This window comes from Dioscorea cayenensis, unplaced genomic scaffold, assembly GCF_009730915.1.
Source record: "Dioscorea cayenensis subsp. rotundata cultivar TDr96_F1 unplaced genomic scaffold, TDr96_F1_v2_PseudoChromosome.rev07_lg8_w22 25.fasta BLBR01000479.1, whole genome shotgun sequence".
Lineage (NCBI taxonomy): Eukaryota > Viridiplantae > Streptophyta > Magnoliopsida > Dioscoreales > Dioscoreaceae > Dioscorea > Dioscorea cayenensis.
The window spans coordinates 225834-241821 of record NW_024086870.1 but is presented as its reverse complement, the minus strand read 5'-3'; the positions used below and the strand labels follow the sequence as shown (position 1 = coordinate 241821).

The 15988-nt window shown below is 33.0% G+C and overlaps 3 protein-coding genes across 3 annotated transcripts; all 3 read left to right on the top strand.

The window, feature by feature from the left end:
• Positions 1 to 3734: 3734 nt before the first annotated feature.
• LOC120254506 (intracellular ribonuclease LX-like) lies at positions 3735 to 4755 on the top strand. Its single transcript, XM_039262594.1, has 2 exons — positions 3735 to 3927; positions 4447 to 4755. Exons 1-2 carry the CDS (start codon positions 3735 to 3737, stop codon positions 4725 to 4727), a joined length of 474 nt encoding a protein of 157 aa, XP_039118528.1. The 3' UTR covers positions 4728 to 4755.
• A 2288-nt stretch (positions 4756 to 7043) lies between these two features.
• On the top strand, positions 7044 to 13446 carry LOC120254532 (centromere protein C). Its single transcript, XM_039262635.1, has 13 exons — positions 7044 to 7284; positions 7937 to 8121; positions 8516 to 8604; positions 8708 to 8810; positions 9631 to 9821; positions 9934 to 10598; positions 10681 to 10932; positions 11015 to 11069; positions 12164 to 12249; positions 12336 to 12447; positions 12584 to 12691; positions 12846 to 12977; positions 13054 to 13446. Exons 1-12 carry the CDS (start codon positions 7126 to 7128, stop codon positions 12959 to 12961), a joined length of 2121 nt encoding a protein of 706 aa, XP_039118569.1. The 5' UTR covers positions 7044 to 7125; the 3' UTR covers positions 12962 to 12977; positions 13054 to 13446.
• A 558-nt stretch (positions 13447 to 14004) lies between these two features.
• LOC120254507 (pentatricopeptide repeat-containing protein At1g73400, mitochondrial-like) lies at positions 14005 to 15917 on the top strand. The gene has a single exon (XM_039262595.1). The coding sequence runs from the start codon at positions 14046 to 14048 to the stop codon at positions 15666 to 15668; it is 1623 nt and encodes a 540-aa protein (XP_039118529.1). The 5' UTR covers positions 14005 to 14045; the 3' UTR covers positions 15669 to 15917.
• The last annotated feature ends 71 nt before the right edge of the window (positions 15918 to 15988 follow it).

Here is a 15988-nt window from a genome sequence, read left to right as displayed (position 1 = left end):
AAGTGCTGTTAAATGACTTTGATTAAGAGTTTACACTCTTTACATATATCTCTGTATTTAAATTCGAAACCATTTACTTAAATAAATCAAATCTCTATCATTTTCTAACCAATTCTATTTGCATATTATTATTATTATTATTATTATTATTATTATTATTATTATTATTTGACAGGTATCACACCAGATATCTCTCAAGAATACAGCTTGACAAGCATAAAAGAAGCCATTGCAAAGGGGATTGGAGCAAAGCCACAGATAAAATGTAACTCAAAAAATCAACTCTATGAAGTATACATTTGTCTGGATAAAGCTGCATTGACTACAATTGAGTGCCCTGAGGATCTTGGCTTCACTTGTGCCACTGATATTTACTTTCCACCAGTGAATCAAACCAAGCTCAATCACACCATGCCCAACTTTGATAAGGACTTCATGGCTAGGAAAATAATTATGCCCATCTCTCTTGAATGATCTATCTATGTTACTATGCATCTCATGAGGTCTTTGGATTAAGTTAAGCTTGTGCTTTAATTGAGATGATGAGGATTATATATCCAACTAAATAAGTTCATGAGAGTCATGTAATCCAAATGGTGTTTTTAACCATTTGTTTTTGTTCTGAATTAAGCTTTTCTTTTATGTTGTAAGGCATCATCCATCCAACGATTGATATGTTATTTTGAACATAACCCATGACATAGCTTTTTATAATAGGTTAAAATAATTTTAAAAAAAATTAAAATAATCACAACTATTGGATCCTAAAATGTTTGGATCCACATGAGCTAATATTGTTCGATAGCAAAAAAATAAATTAAAATAAATTTTTTGAGTGGGTTTACAATCTAATTCCCGTATTAGTCAAGTAAAAACTCATGGGCTTGACAATGAATTCTTATTCCTATGCATACACCTGATATCTAAATGTATTCACCACACTTATAAAAAAAAAATATCAGTAAAAACTAAATTTTATAATTAGATGGGTTGCACTTGGTGTTTAGGATATTTTTAAATTATTTTTTTAATTAAAAAAATATGAACCACAGGCTTGGTAAGTTTTTTTGAATTCGTGTATATTTGTTTTATTTGACTTTTATTTTTATTTTTATATATATATATAACCAACTAGATGTTTTGCTTCCAGGTAGATGCATCATACATGTATAAATCATGGTTCAGCATATCGAGATATTTTTAAGATTATCATTCAAATATTATGTGAATCAATAAACAACATAAGGTTGGTAACCGATCAAATCAGTTTATTTATTTTCAAATCAATTGTTTGTTTTTAATTATTAATTTTATTTTCAAAATAATAAATCATGGATTTATTAAGAGAAGTAAAACAGTTAGATGTATATATATGGAAGAAAAAAAGGTCTTTTGTAAAGAAAACGTCAAAGATTTCCATGTTCTTAAAATTAATATAATTATCAGGAACTGAAATATTGCATTTACAAACAAATACAATCATTTTACTGCTTTTCTACAAATTTCTTTGCTAAAATTAAGTTGTTTGAAAATAATTAACATCTATAATGAGGGAGAGAGTACAAAATAAAATAAAATTGAATTGCTTTACATTAAAACAATATCGACAAAATAACAGTGATAAATTAAAAAAATAGAAAAACATCATACAAGTAGCTAAAGACAAAGGAAAAAAAGTATTTAATTACCCTTACTTTCACCAAAAAAATGATAAAAAAATTATTTTTTTCTATTTAAAAATAATAGAAAAATTACAAGAAGTTCTATAACCCCTCACAAAAACTCTCACACAAGATCACTAATTTTAATTGAGATCTCATATTTAACTTAATAACACAACACAATAAATGAAAGTAATACTACACTTCACAATTGATCATCTTTTGTTATTTAACTTAATAACACAACATAATAAATTTATTGATGATCAATATTTGCCCCAAAAATATAGTTTATAAATAATATAAAAACAATAATCCTAGAGAAATAATTTAAATTTTTATTTTTATTTTAGTATTTTTGTGTCATGTTATTGAGCAGTTAATTATCGTGATTATTTAAAACAAAACAGTGGCACCAAAAATTTTCCCAATATAGATAAAAAAAAATAGCAAATTTTTAAAAATAAAATAAAACTTTGATCATTGAGCTGATGTATATTGTATAAAGCCAAAAAAGCAAGCAGTAGTAGGGACACAAGCTATTAATTAGCATGCAGTTAAATGCAAGGCAAAGGTCAGGCCACGTAATGTTATCTGTTTTCTTTATGACTTTCCTTCCGGACAGCCTTACCTGCAGCTATTGATTTTAAATTTTAAACAGACGATCATGTTGGTCCTTATTCTAACTAATGCAATTATTAAACAAAATAACGCTTATAAATACCCCAACATGAAGCCCTTTCCAAATCAATCCATTCCATATATATATATATATATCTCCTTCTCAAAGTACTTGGCAGGAGAGAAACAAACATGGCTTTTTCTTGTGTTACAGCACTAACATTGTTCATGGGGATGATGCTGTTTGCATCTTCTCTTTTGGTTTCTGCAGCAAACGTTGATTTCCTTTACCTCGTTCTTATGGTATACATATTTTTATATATACATATATATATATATATCCTGATATAATATAGTTCTTTTCCGTGAATAACAAGAAGTTTTTTTTTCATATTTTAATGTTATATTTCTTTTTTTTTAAATGTATGTTAATAATATATATATATATATATATATATATATATGATATTGTTGAGTATGAATTGGGAAATATAAAAAATGAAAGTAGGAACTTTAGGCTGGCACGATGGTAATCTACAGTAGGTTTGTAAGTGAGAGGTCTCGAGTTTGAATCTTTTTGAAACTACGATTCGTATTTAGGGAGTCCGTGTGGGAGTTACGTGTGAGGATTACCTCGTTCTCCTCCAGTGGTTGCGTGGCGGGGGATTATTCTCGGAGGTCGTTCAGTCGCTGAATGCCCAGTGCAGCCTCCGTCTCGCATTTTGTCGCTTTCTTTGTCGACTTATTGACTTTGTCATGAAAAGTAAATAATAAAGGATGACTGATGAATGCAGTGGCCGAGGGCATACTGTTCACAGTCGGTGTGTTGCCGTCCGACGACCGGCATGCCGGCGGAGGACTTCTTCATCCGGGGATTGTGGACTTACAATGAAGCTGGGAAACCTGTTACTAGGTGTACTAGAGAACCTTATAATTCCACTGAGGGTAATTTTTTTAATTATTATTATTATTATTATTTGGAACTTAGCATAATAAGTTGGAACACATATTGTTAATGTTTGATTATTTACTTAATAATAAAAAAATTAAATCACATGTATTAAAAATATTTTAAAAATGAAATTTAAATTATAAAACCAAAAACTGTGTACACACGTGAGTTGAGATTTGAAATTATATTTTTTTAATAATCTATATATCAGATATGGCGTCATGTTATTAGTCAAAATATAAAATTTACAGAAAAAAAAAATAAAACTTGAGAGATAGAGATCTGAGTTGTGAACAAACAACACTGTTTTTTTTTTTGTTGAAGGATGCAGATAAATAAAACATATTATAAAAAATAAAAAATTTAAAAGCAAAAATTCAAATGTATATATATGTGTGTGTGTTTCTGTGTGTGTATGTATGAAATATTATTTTATGGATTTTATGAAATAATTAATTTGATGAGAGAGTGATAAATTGATCAAGTCCAATATATTTTAGATGGAAGGATTGGAGCCGGAATTATATGAATATTGGAGCAGCATAAAGTGCCCTAGCAATGATGGAAGTTTGTATTGGAAGAAAGCATGGAAGACATATGGTACTTGCACTGGCATGTATCAACCAACCTACTTTGAAACAGCACTTGACTTAAGAGCCCAAGTTGACTTGCTTACTGCCTTAGCAAATAAAGGTTAGTATTGTCTTTTTCTTTTTTAATAAAAAAAATAAAATGAATAAACTATCTATATAATATATATTGAAAAGATAAATATTCGTATTGTTTTAGAGTTTTTTTTTTCTTTAGTATTAATCTAAGGAAAAAAATATTTTTTTTTTTTATAACCCCTTATAAATCATTCTTATTTATTGATATATCTATCAGATCAAAAAACAATAATCTATCATTTAGGGAAAAAAAATCAATTTATGTTTTTTTTCTAAAATTCTTGAACTAATTTTCATTAATTAAATTATATAGTAAATAATTTTTTTATGAGGGTTTGTTAGCAATTAACAAATTTTTTTTTTATTTCCTCGTTCATTTATCCATTATATTATAATAATCAAAACAAGAGAATAATTAAAAAATAAAAATTAACAACAGATTTCCCAAACTAAACATCATATCACAAACCTTTACTATTTTAGACCCAAAAAAAAAAGGGAAAAATTAATCAACTTGCTATAAATGAATGATTATATATTTCAGGAATAACACCATCAGAGACAAGGAAGTACTCAATGGAAAGCATAGAGAAAGCCATTGAAGAAGCAACAAAAGCAACACCGGTGATTAGGTGCAACAAAGGAGGACAACTTTATGAGATCTATGTTTGTTTTGATAAGCATGGTGGTTCTGCCATTGAATGTCCTTTGCGGCCTTACTTCTCATGTCCCAATGAAATTATCATACCTCCTTTTACTGATAATATGCTTAAGATTGATGCATATCCAAGCATCAATGCTACACCTTCTGTGTCCGTTCAGTGAGATCTTGTTTTCAAGAAAAATGAGTTTCTTTCTTAATAAATAAGATATGTGTTATCATGTTTCCACTTGTTCTATTTCACTATTTCTCTTTCCAATATGTATATATATTTGCCACAAATTTTTGTATGCACATGTACATCTTAATGAATAACATGTTATCATGTTTGATGTTTCCACTTCTCCATTTCACCATTTCTCTTTCCAATACATATATACATATATATATATGTTTCCACAAAATTGTATATACACAAATGAGCGGCACACAGAGAGAGGGAGAAATGGGGGGTAGCTAGGGGGTGTTCATTTTGAGGGGTGGTTTGAAATGGTGGCAAATATTGGATTCAATATATATATATATATATATATATATATACATAGTTATTCAAGTGGGTTTAGATTAATGTGAAATATTATAAATGTTATTTTTCTCATTAAAAAAAATTGTTGGAGGAAATCAAACTATTTTCCGTGTTTTGACATTTTTTTTAAATAAAGGTATTTATTTTACTATTATTTTTTTTGTATACATCACCGTATTTATTTGTCTTTTTTTGACATCTTTTTATAAGATAGTGATTGTTGTCTTCACCAAGGTGAAAAAAAATATATATAAATGACAATGATTGGTAAATAATTTTTACATAGCAAAATTGCTGGAATTTTTCATGTTAAAGAAGAATTCTATCCACACATTCAAAACACAATTCATACTTTTTTTTAAAATCACGATCACACACATATATCTCACAAGTGCCAAGCTTTTACCACCTCCATTTGAAGAGTTCATCATTATTCCCCATTTTTTTTTTTTTTTAAAAAAAATTGCCAATGTTCTGTGCATAAAAGGTCATGACAAACTAATAGTTGATTGAAAAAAATAAAAGAAAAAAGTTTAGTTTATGAAACTACCATTACTCCCTCATACTGTCCGTGAGAAGCAGCCTTCGTTATGTTAAACTTTTTGTCTGAGTTATATATAAAAGCATTAAACTAACATTGGTTTTTGACTGTACTTATAATTATAGACATATTTGCGGAGAATCCTTCTCATAAATTAAGCTCTGTTACGAAGAATATGTCAGCCTGCCATATACTTTCACATTTCATGAGTATGGGATTAAACTTATGTCTCACCTGACCGAAAAGAACTGGAGTGTTATTAAATTATGAGTCTTTTGGGTCAAAAGCTATTATTAATAAATTTTACATTTCTAATAATTTTACTCACATAGTTTAATATTGATTTCATGTTGCAAAAACAAAATTTGTCATTAATAAAAAAAGTTAAAAGTGGCAAACTATTTTAATATAAGAAATATGTAATAATAATAAAGGAAAAAGCTAACCAAATTGTCCTAAAAACCAATTAATTCGGCCTTTGGCATAGTCGACCAAGGCCTATGTCTAGGGCCCCACAATTTTATAGAGTTTTTTTTTTAAAAATTATATTTAAAATTTTTATATATTATTTTATCTGTATAACTATAATTTTAAAATTTTTAATTGTTTTTGAAACTATAAAACTTAATTTATAAATCCAATAAATTTAATCTAATAATAGGACCCCAAAATTTTTTAATGTACCGCAACTCATTTTTTAAATTATATTTAAATTTGCATTTACTATTATCCTATCCTATAATTATAATTTTAAAAATTTTAAGTGTTTACTAAACTATAAAACTTAATTTATAATAATATTACTGTACAATAAATTTGGTTTTACAATAGGACTTCATAATTTTCTAGAGCCTCACAATTCATGTTTTATTTCAAAAGAATTAAAAGAATTACATTTAAAAATTTTAAATTACTGATATTCTATACAGATAATTATAATTATGAAATTTTAAATATTTTTTAAACTATAATACTTAATTTATGATAATATCAATATGTAATAAATTTAGTTTTATATAGCTGGCCAAACAATTTTTTAGGGCCCACAATTCATATTTTTTAAAATTACATTTAAAAAGTTTATTTTCTATTATATAATATTATCATATATGGATAATAGTAATACTATGTTATCACTGTATTGCAAGCAATTAATCAAAGAATTAAAAAAAAATATCAAATCTCTACATTTTTTGGATCAATATTTTATTTTATTATAATTATTAATGATGATTTATATTTTTTGTTTTTATTATCAAATTTAATATTTCATAAAAATAATTTTTAAAAAATTTATCATGTTTAGGGCCTCATGGCCCTCATTGTCACTACGACCGGCCCTGTTCTAGGCAACTCACAAACGGTGTTGAGGGTAATTTGGTCATTCCGGTTGGTCGAACGAAATTGAGGAAAGCATCTCAAAATTTGAATTACTGGCGGAAAGATCACAGTTCCTCGATTAGGGTTTCTCCCCATCTCGCCCAAATCGCCATGAATGGCGCTCCAGCTCGAGCATTCCGATGTAGAAGACCCCTTCACTGACTCCTCGATCTTCTCTCTTCTCCCTCGTACTCTAGGGATCAAGCCGGTGGAATTGGCCGATGCTTCGAAGACGCATGAACCGGATTCTTTCCAGTCTTTCATCAAATCCCTGGTACTTCCCATTCCCCGTCGGATCTCGTTTAGATTCCACCAATTCTTTTGTATTTTTGGCAGCATCATCACTTGATAGTGTGTGAAAGTTAAGGTGTTTAATTGCTTGTTGTGGATATTTCTTTGAAGTTAATTTTTCTATTGGATTGAAATATTAGTAGTTTTTTCTTTGAGATCAAGATTGACTTTAGTTGGGGGCATGTTGTGCCGGATAATGGTTCATAAGAAGAGGGAAAACTATTTGATTTCCTTTGTTCCTCTATTTCTTACTAAATTATATGCAACTTTAATCACTTATTAAGATTTCGTAAAATTTTTCCTAGTATTCAGTACCCTAGTCATGTCAAAACTACAAATTGATGTAACTCAGATTGAGTATTAGGCTTCTTGTGTGCATGTGGCCACTGTTTTGTGTTGGAAGGCTTTAGACTGGTTAGGAAGCGGATTCAAATGGTGCTTGATGTGACTGACGGTGATTTTGAATCCTTTTAGAGCATGTTTCATGTATCATGACTTTCTCTTACAGTCACTTTCCTCTGGCAGTGAATTTATCATCATCATCATCATCATCTTTGTTGTAGATCTAACTGTATCGCTCTTTCGACATTCCTCGTGTCTGAACGGATAATCAACAATTTTTTTTATGTAATCAGAAAATTAAAAGTTCGAAAGAGCTTCTGGATCAGGCACAAGTGATAAAGAAAACCAGCTCAAGCATTTTGTCTTTGTATTCAGATGGCGATAAGGCCACCGTTGATAATGGTAAGGGTCAACCCCAAGTTCGACGCCTGGCATTGGGCCGGAAACGAGCTCAATTTTCTTTGAAGTCCAATTCAAGGTAAATATGTCTTTAATACCATGTCATAATTTGCTGAGTTATCCCAATCAGTCTTGGTATGGAATGGAAAATGGGCATTTATCCCATCAGTTACCCTTGTGATAATATTAAAGGTTTTACATGCTAAAGTAGCATTCCTTATGTCATATAAGGTTTTTGATTGTTTTTAAAAGGGATGTTTGAGATTGTCCTGCGATTGTCCTTTTTGGCTAAACTAGCCTAGGTCAGTTAGTTACTTCCTCATCGTGGAAGTTGTTTTTTTAACTTCTAGAGACTCTTGCTGTATTATCTAGGTACATTATCTGGTGAATAAGTAATCCGTGTAGTATAGTTTTCAATTACTGATTTCTTATATCGTTTTTAAATCAAGTGTCTAAATGTTATCCTTCTGCAGAGCTCCTTTGGCAAGTACTGATGTCAACTCAAGCATTGATCATATAGAAGATCCAGAAGAGTATTTCTTGGCATTTGAGAAACTTGAGAGTAGTCCTCTCACCTTTCTAGTTACTGTTCTTTCAGTATCTATGTATATTATACTCTATGGAAGATACCTTTTGTGATCATTCATTCCTATTTTCACTTGTAGATGCTGGTAAAGAGTTGAAGAAATTAAGGGGTGATGTTCCTAATGAGTTGGCACAAAATTTTTCTTCTCCAGCAACTCGTAATCGTAGGCCTGGAATTTTGGGGTATGTTTGAGGCAGCCCAATAATCTTTTATTTTATTTTCCTTTTCTTTCATAATTAATTTCCATGTATTTTCTAAACATTATAAACAACATAGGTATAAACTCCTTTCTGCTATCAGTGGACTTAGATTTATTTTTTTTTCTGCTCGTATCTTCTCCCTTTCCTTTTGTCTTCATGAATGACAAAGCAAATATTTTTTCTTCTTTCCTTAACGTGTTTAGAATTTGTTCCATCTTATTTTTGTTTCAGATATGAAAATTAGAGACAAGTAGAATGAATAAAAGGGGAAAGATATGTGATGCATGGCCTTTGGTTCCTGTTTGTAGTATGGTAACATTGATTGTGCATTAAAAGTTAATCGATTCAGTTAACAAGTTATTTTGCTTTGGTTGGGCAATCTAAAGCTAGGCTTGCAGAACTTTATAATGAACAATTTCCATGTGGAACTGGGTAAAAGAGAATTAATGTCGGCAACTTATAATAAAATGACCTATTCCATTTTCTAGATGTTTTTGCATAAAATAAGTTTTGTTTTCTTGAAGTGCTTGAGAAACACAATCAACTGAAGGAGAGATCTTTGAAAAACAGGAAAGCACTAATTAAGTCATCTTATAGAAGTATAGTTATCATGTTAAAATATTCAAATGAAAATTATCATGGGTTTCTCTGTGTAGGTTTTGTAAAACGGGTACTGTTAAAATATTCATGATTAACTGTTTGATACTTTGATATGCTTTTTATGGTGCTCCAGTTCATTAACTAATATGTTTTGGTCAGTCTTTAATGGCTTTACTTGAAATGATGTTCATTTTGATGCCAGGAAGACTGCTAGTTATAAGCATCATTTTCCATCTCAGAATGATGTTGTGCTGGCTCCTTCACAGGATGAAATTTCTGATAGAACACTTTCTAGATCACCCAGAATCTCTGACAATATGGTCCTGGGTAATGCTTTGCAGACTAGAAAAACTGATGAACCTGGGCCTTTGGTTGACAGGGTGACAATTATTGGTGAACTCTTTGATGCTACTGGCAGAAATTCAACATATGCAATTTTATGTGTATGTGCTTCCTCTTGATTTTGGCTTCTTTATCACAATAATTGTTTTCTTTCATTTGACAGATTCTGTTGCTGAGAAGGAGAAAAATGTTGACCATATTTTAGATGAACTCCTTTCTTCATTTAAAGATGTAGATGGGAATGAAGAGGTTCCATTTTTACGAGAAAAGCTGCAGATCAAATCAATTGATGTGGGAAAAATTAGTCTGCCAGAAATGGCTAGTTTTAAGAGAAAAGATTCTGGAGTAGTGAAGAATATATCAAGAAAAGCAGAAGGCTCTCTACAGGGAATGTCTTCACCAATCCTATTAAGTAGTCCGCTTGCTGCAATTTCAATTTTGCAGAGGCGAATTCCACTGAAAAGCCTTGTGAGAGATCACTACTCCATACATCTGAGTGATAACATAGAATATGCTGGAGGCTCTTCTCTAATTGGAGGGCAGGGACAGCCACATTCTCCTGTTGGGATTGATTACTCTGACATTAGTGGCTCAATTTCTGATATTGCTTCTACGCCTGTTCGGCCCAGTGATAAGAGGCAAAAAGCCAACGAGAAGCTGCCAGCTTTTAGTGGAGAAATGAACGTTGGCAAGAAAACTGCATCAGAAGAATCACTTACGGGAAACAACCCTCTTGTACTTGAAAGAGACACTGCAAGTCCTCCTAAAGAATTTGTTATCGACAATGATATTATGCCTGTGGAACTCGATAGCTGCTTGCAAGAGGAGGTTGGTATTTGGTGCTCTTCAAATTCAACATGTGTATGAACTGATACTCCCAATGGAGGATTATAACTTTTGTACGTGTCAGGGGACTAATGTGACCATGGATGCTGCATTGCCTGGACAGCCGGATGCCACACTGCCTGAACAGTCGGATGCTGCGCTGCCTGAACAGTCGGATGCTGCGCTGCTTGAACAGTCAGAGCGTGGACATGAGGGTCCAACTTCTGAGCGCCACAGCAAGAATGGAGCTGATTGCTTGGCTGAACATCCTGGTCCAAGTTTTGGGGAAAGTGCTGATGCTAGTCCATCAAGACATGATTATGCTTCTCAAGATGAGGTAAGTTTTTTTAGATGTACTGGAAGCCTCTTTGCCAAGACTGTAATAAGGGAAATTATCTCTCATGGTATGCATGTTTCAGGTAAATGATGTGGCTGGAGTGGCTCCAGTATCCAGTACTCCACAAGGTCCAGAAGGTATTGATTTTGTGACATGAATTTATTGCATTTCTCAATCTACAATCATGACATTACTATTTACTAGATGATTTGGCTTAGGCTTTTATTCCATGATTGCTGAGAATTACATAAGTTTGAAATTATGGAATATGTCATATAAGCATGATTCCCAAAGATCTTTCTGCCAAGTGATAAGCATCCTTGTTTTGTTAGGTTAAACTCTAGGGTCTAAATTATATTTTATAACAAAAAGTTTCCTTTATTTATGAATAAGTTTAAACTGTCTTGATTATTTTTATCAGGCCGTGTTTTAGAATTAAATTTGTGTTATCAAGAATTCTGTGTGTCTAAGAATATAGTACTATCACTAATGTACCGAGTTTAACTTCAACTTTACTTGATGGATACCTCATTTTTAAAATTTTTGTTGTGTTTTGGTTGATTCAAGTCTCGAGTGATCGGGGATCAAATAATAATTGGTTGTTTTCTAGTGATGTTTCTATACATAATATATATATATATATATATATCAATTTTGTGCATCGAATAATATTGTCTTGCTTAATGAGAGAGAAGTCATAAAATCATTTGCTCTACCTTTTCTGTGAGTTGTCTTGCTGGCATTGTACCACTTGCATGTTAGTCCACTTTGTTACTGTCTGTCTTTTAGGTATCAATCTTGAATTTTGAATTGTGTAAAATAGAGTTCATCTAATTGTTTGACGTTCCTAAATATATCTTTATATACTCGCTCAACATTACATCAAGTCTCTGATATTTCATGTCAGGAGTGTTTAAGCGGATTATATGATTCAAAAGCATTCTTATATCATACACATTGGGGCTCGTTTGTTGTTGTATTTTTATACTTATCCTTGCAGCATAGAGTGCGGATTGGGATCAATTTTAGTTTTGTATCTTAAAAGCATCAATATTTAAAAGATAGAAAAATTCACTAAAACATAAAACTCTGAAACAAGACCTTTCTTTTAGGGCAACTGTAAGTTCACATGCATGGCAGCATGTGAACACTTCCTGTGTGGTGGTCTATACTGATGATGATGTTTAAGCTGTTATTGTGTTGTAATGTATTTTCTCCGCATGATGGACAGAGAACTCGACTGGCGCTCAAGCAACAGTTCTTCCTACTGATGAACGATCAGAAGACTCCCGTGCCATATCTAAAGAGAATAATGAGGTTGCTTTTCATGTCCTAACTTATCAGAATACTTAAATCATGTGCATACATTCATGTTCCAAGTGCATTTCTCAATTGTCTTATAGGAACAAGATCTTCGGGCAAATTCTGAGACATTGAACAGAGGAACAAAACGCAAAGCACATTCACCCAAGCGAAAGAAACCAAATCCTGCTTCAAAGAGATATAGTCTTGCAGGTCTTACATTTTAACTGAGTTTTGGAATCTTGATTGTGTGACCGCACAAATTATGATCAAATACCTCTTTGTTGGCTGTTATATCCTACGAATCTAGCACGTGCGCACTGATCATGATGGATTTCTGCGTCTGTAGGTGCTGGTACTACTTGGAATGCTGGTGTAAGGCGCAGCACAAGGATCAAGTCAAGACCTCTGGAGTACTGGTGTGGGGAGAGATTCATATATGGGCGGGTACATGACAGTAAGTGATCTTCCAAATGCTGCCATTTCTGTCTCAAACTTCACAACATCCTACTTTGCATGTTGAAACTTTCACTGACATTCAGTGTTTGTCATATAACATGAAAAAGAAACTCAAACACAAGCATTAGAACATAAATTTGGTCACATTGCAGGTCTGGCAACAGTCATTGGAGTGAAGTATGCATCCCCAAGCGACTCAAAGCTGAAGGTGAAGTCATTTGTTGCCGAGGAATACGCTGATCTTGTTGCCAAAGCTGCTCTTTATTAATCTTGTTTGACCTTATGTAAGCCTTTCTCATTTAGTTTGAATTAAAGATCAGCAAAGACATGCATTACAACCTGAACTTGATGACATCACAGGTCTGACTCAGAGAATTACATTGATCCTGTTGATCAAGCGGTTATTACACTATTCTTGTTTCTTCTACTCTAACTGAGCACTGATCAATGCTGCATTGACAGAACTTCATCGTCAGAGTTCCATTACTTCATCGGCCTTCATGTTTGTTTGAAATTTACCTTGTGCTGTAAAGTGACTCCTTGGCTGCATAACTTTGATGCTTGCCTCCAAATAAACTTCTTGGAGGAAGTTTTTATCTACACTCTGAATCATCTTTCTGCATCATTGTTTTGCAACCCTCAAGATAACAAACGAAGTTGAATATGTTTGTAATTTTATTTTCCCCTGATTTTTATGTATTTGAGGTAATATCTTCATCTGCTATATATATCCTTTAACCAGGATTTATTTGATATACAGGCCCTTGTAAGACTCGTAATTATGTACAGCCCTCACCAAAATTTAATTTCATATATATATATATATACACTCTTTTTAAAACTAAGATTTTTGCACATATTTAAAACATATTTAAGCATTATATCTACAGGCAATTATAAAATTAAGAGACACGCACAGACGCGCATATATATATATATATGAGAATGAGTAATTTAGTGACATTTTTGGATTTGAAATCTATAGACATTTATAGTAGTCATCGGATGGTAATATAACGACTACAAATCATCATGAAAAAGTTAAAAACGTCTATTATAGTGTTATATAGTAACATAAATTATATAAATAAACATTTGTTGGATAATAATCTAACGGTTATGATTAAACGTCGTTAGAGACAGTAATCTAGAGACGTACCTAGATTATTTTTTCCCTATATATATATAAATATTAAAATATCTACGAGGGTATATGCACATACTTTCTTCTAAGGGGTTAGACGTAATACTTGACAATTGAAGGGCCAGCATGCAATTTGAACCCATTTATACCGATCTTCCTCTCTTTTTCTCACGCATTTCGACAAACACTACTATCGCAAAATTCTCGAATGCGTTTGGTTCGATTGCTATCGATCTCCATTCGTTTCTTGAATCCCTATCGGACTTCATCTACGCGATTCAATGCAATCCCTTCGTCTATATTCATCTTTCAATCCAAATCATCATCTTTCTATACGAATTCCCCATTCCCTAATCCCAAATCGTTCTCCAGCTTAACATCAAATGACGAAGCTCGAATTCCAGTTGCCGATCAAGTGTTCGACGCTATAACCTCCAGCTCCGGCGCTGGACGGAGTTTGGAGACATCCCTGGATTCACTCGGCATCGAACTCTCCACTGAGCTTGTCCTCGATGTCATTCACAGGCTCCGTTACGAAGAAAAGCTCGCCTTTCGGTTCTTCACTTGGGCCGCTCACCAAGACAGCTACGCGCACGAACGCCAGACCTACAACTTCATGATCGACGTATTATCCAGCACCAAGTACAAGAACAAACAGTTCGGCGTTGTCTGCGATGTCTTGGATTATATGAAACGGAGGTGCTGCAATTCAGTGCCCGTTGATGCATTGATAACGATCTTGAGAACCTACACTGACAAACACCTCACCCATTTGCGCAAATTCGCCAAGAAGAAGAAGCTCAAGCTGAAGACAGAGCCAGCATTGGATGCATTCAACTTGCTTCTTGATTCTTTGTGCAAGTGTTGCTTGGTTGAAGAAGCTGTGCTATTGTTTCATAGAATGAAGAGCAAAGTAGTGCCTGATGCAAACACTTACAGCATTTTGTTCTTCGGTTGGTGCCGAGTTAGAGACCCGAAGAATGCCATGAAGGTGCTTGATGAAATGCTTCAGAGAGGCCACACACCAGAGAACTTCACTTACAATGCGGCCATAGATGCGTTCTGCAGCGCTGGAATGGTTTCAGAGGCGAGGGAGTTATTTGAGTTCATGCGAACCCGGGGATCGACGATATCTTCGCCTACTGCCAAGACATATAGCATCATTATTGTCGCACTTGCGAAGGCTGATCAGATGGATGAATGTTTTAGATTGCTTGCTGATATGAGAGATCGCGGTTGTCTTCCTGATGTTTCAACTTACAAGGATTTGATTGAAGGCTTGTGTTTGGCCGGAAAGATTGATGATGCTTATAAGGTATTGGACGAAATGGGTCACAAAGGATTTCCTGCTGATATACTCACTTACAATTGTTTCCTCAATGTGCTTTGCAACTTGAAGCGGTCCGAGGAGGCTTTGAGGCTTTGCGAGAGGATGATCGAGCTCGGTTGTGAGCCGAGTGTTCACACGTATAACATGTTGATCACTATGTTCTTTGCAATGGGGGAGCCGGACAGAGCAATTGGAGTGTGGCATGAGATGGATAATAGAGGTTGTGCACGAAATGCAGATAGTTACAGCATTATGATTGAAGGGTTGTTGAGGTTTGAGAGAATAGACAATGCATGCTTTCTTCTTGATGAACTGATCAATTGTGGGATGAAATTGCCGTATCGAAGTTTTGATTCATTGTTAAGGCAATTTTCAGAGATTGGTAATCTTCGGGCAATTCATCGGTTGTCTGATCATATGAGGAAGTTCTATAATGTTGCTATGGCCAGGCGATTTGCAATAAGCGAGAAGAAGAAGAGCATGAGTTTGAGGAGACAGTGATAATTTTCGAAGAACTTGAGCTTGCTTAATCACAGTTCATGATTGTCATATTCAACTTGAACTCAATCTGTTACTGATCACTGGTGAGATTAGATTTCAGATATTTATAGTACTGTTTTATGTACAATTCTATTTTAATGATCAAGTGAAAAGTGTGTTATCACACTGCAAATAGTAACAAGCTCTGAACATTGTATGAATATGATCATTCATTTTGATATGAATAATAAAATTATCTTAATATATATATATATATATATATATTTCATGGAATTAAATGGTTACCATTGCCAGCAAATAGCAATTCCAATATTAACTTA

Coding starts and splice junctions, on each gene's coding strand:
- LOC120254507 (XM_039262595.1), top strand. CDS start 14,046: ATGCGTTTGGTTCGATTGCTATCGATCTCCATTCGTTTCTTGAATCCC.
- LOC120254506 (XM_039262594.1), top strand. CDS start 3,735: ATGGAAGGATTGGAGCCGGAATTATATGAATATTGGAGCAGCATAAAG. Junction 3,928..4,446: donor TACTGCCTTAGCAAATAAAG/GTTAGTATTGTC, acceptor TATATATTTCAG/GAATAACACCATCAGAGACA.
- LOC120254532 (XM_039262635.1), top strand. CDS start 7,126: ATGGCGCTCCAGCTCGAGCATTCCGATGTAGAAGACCCCTTCACTGAC. Junction 10,599..10,680: donor ATAGCTGCTTGCAAGAGGAG/GTTGGTATTTGG, acceptor TGTACGTGTCAG/GGGACTAATGTGACCATGGA. Junction 12,448..12,583: donor AAAGAGATATAGTCTTGCAG/GTCTTACATTTT, acceptor CTGCGTCTGTAG/GTGCTGGTACTACTTGGAAT.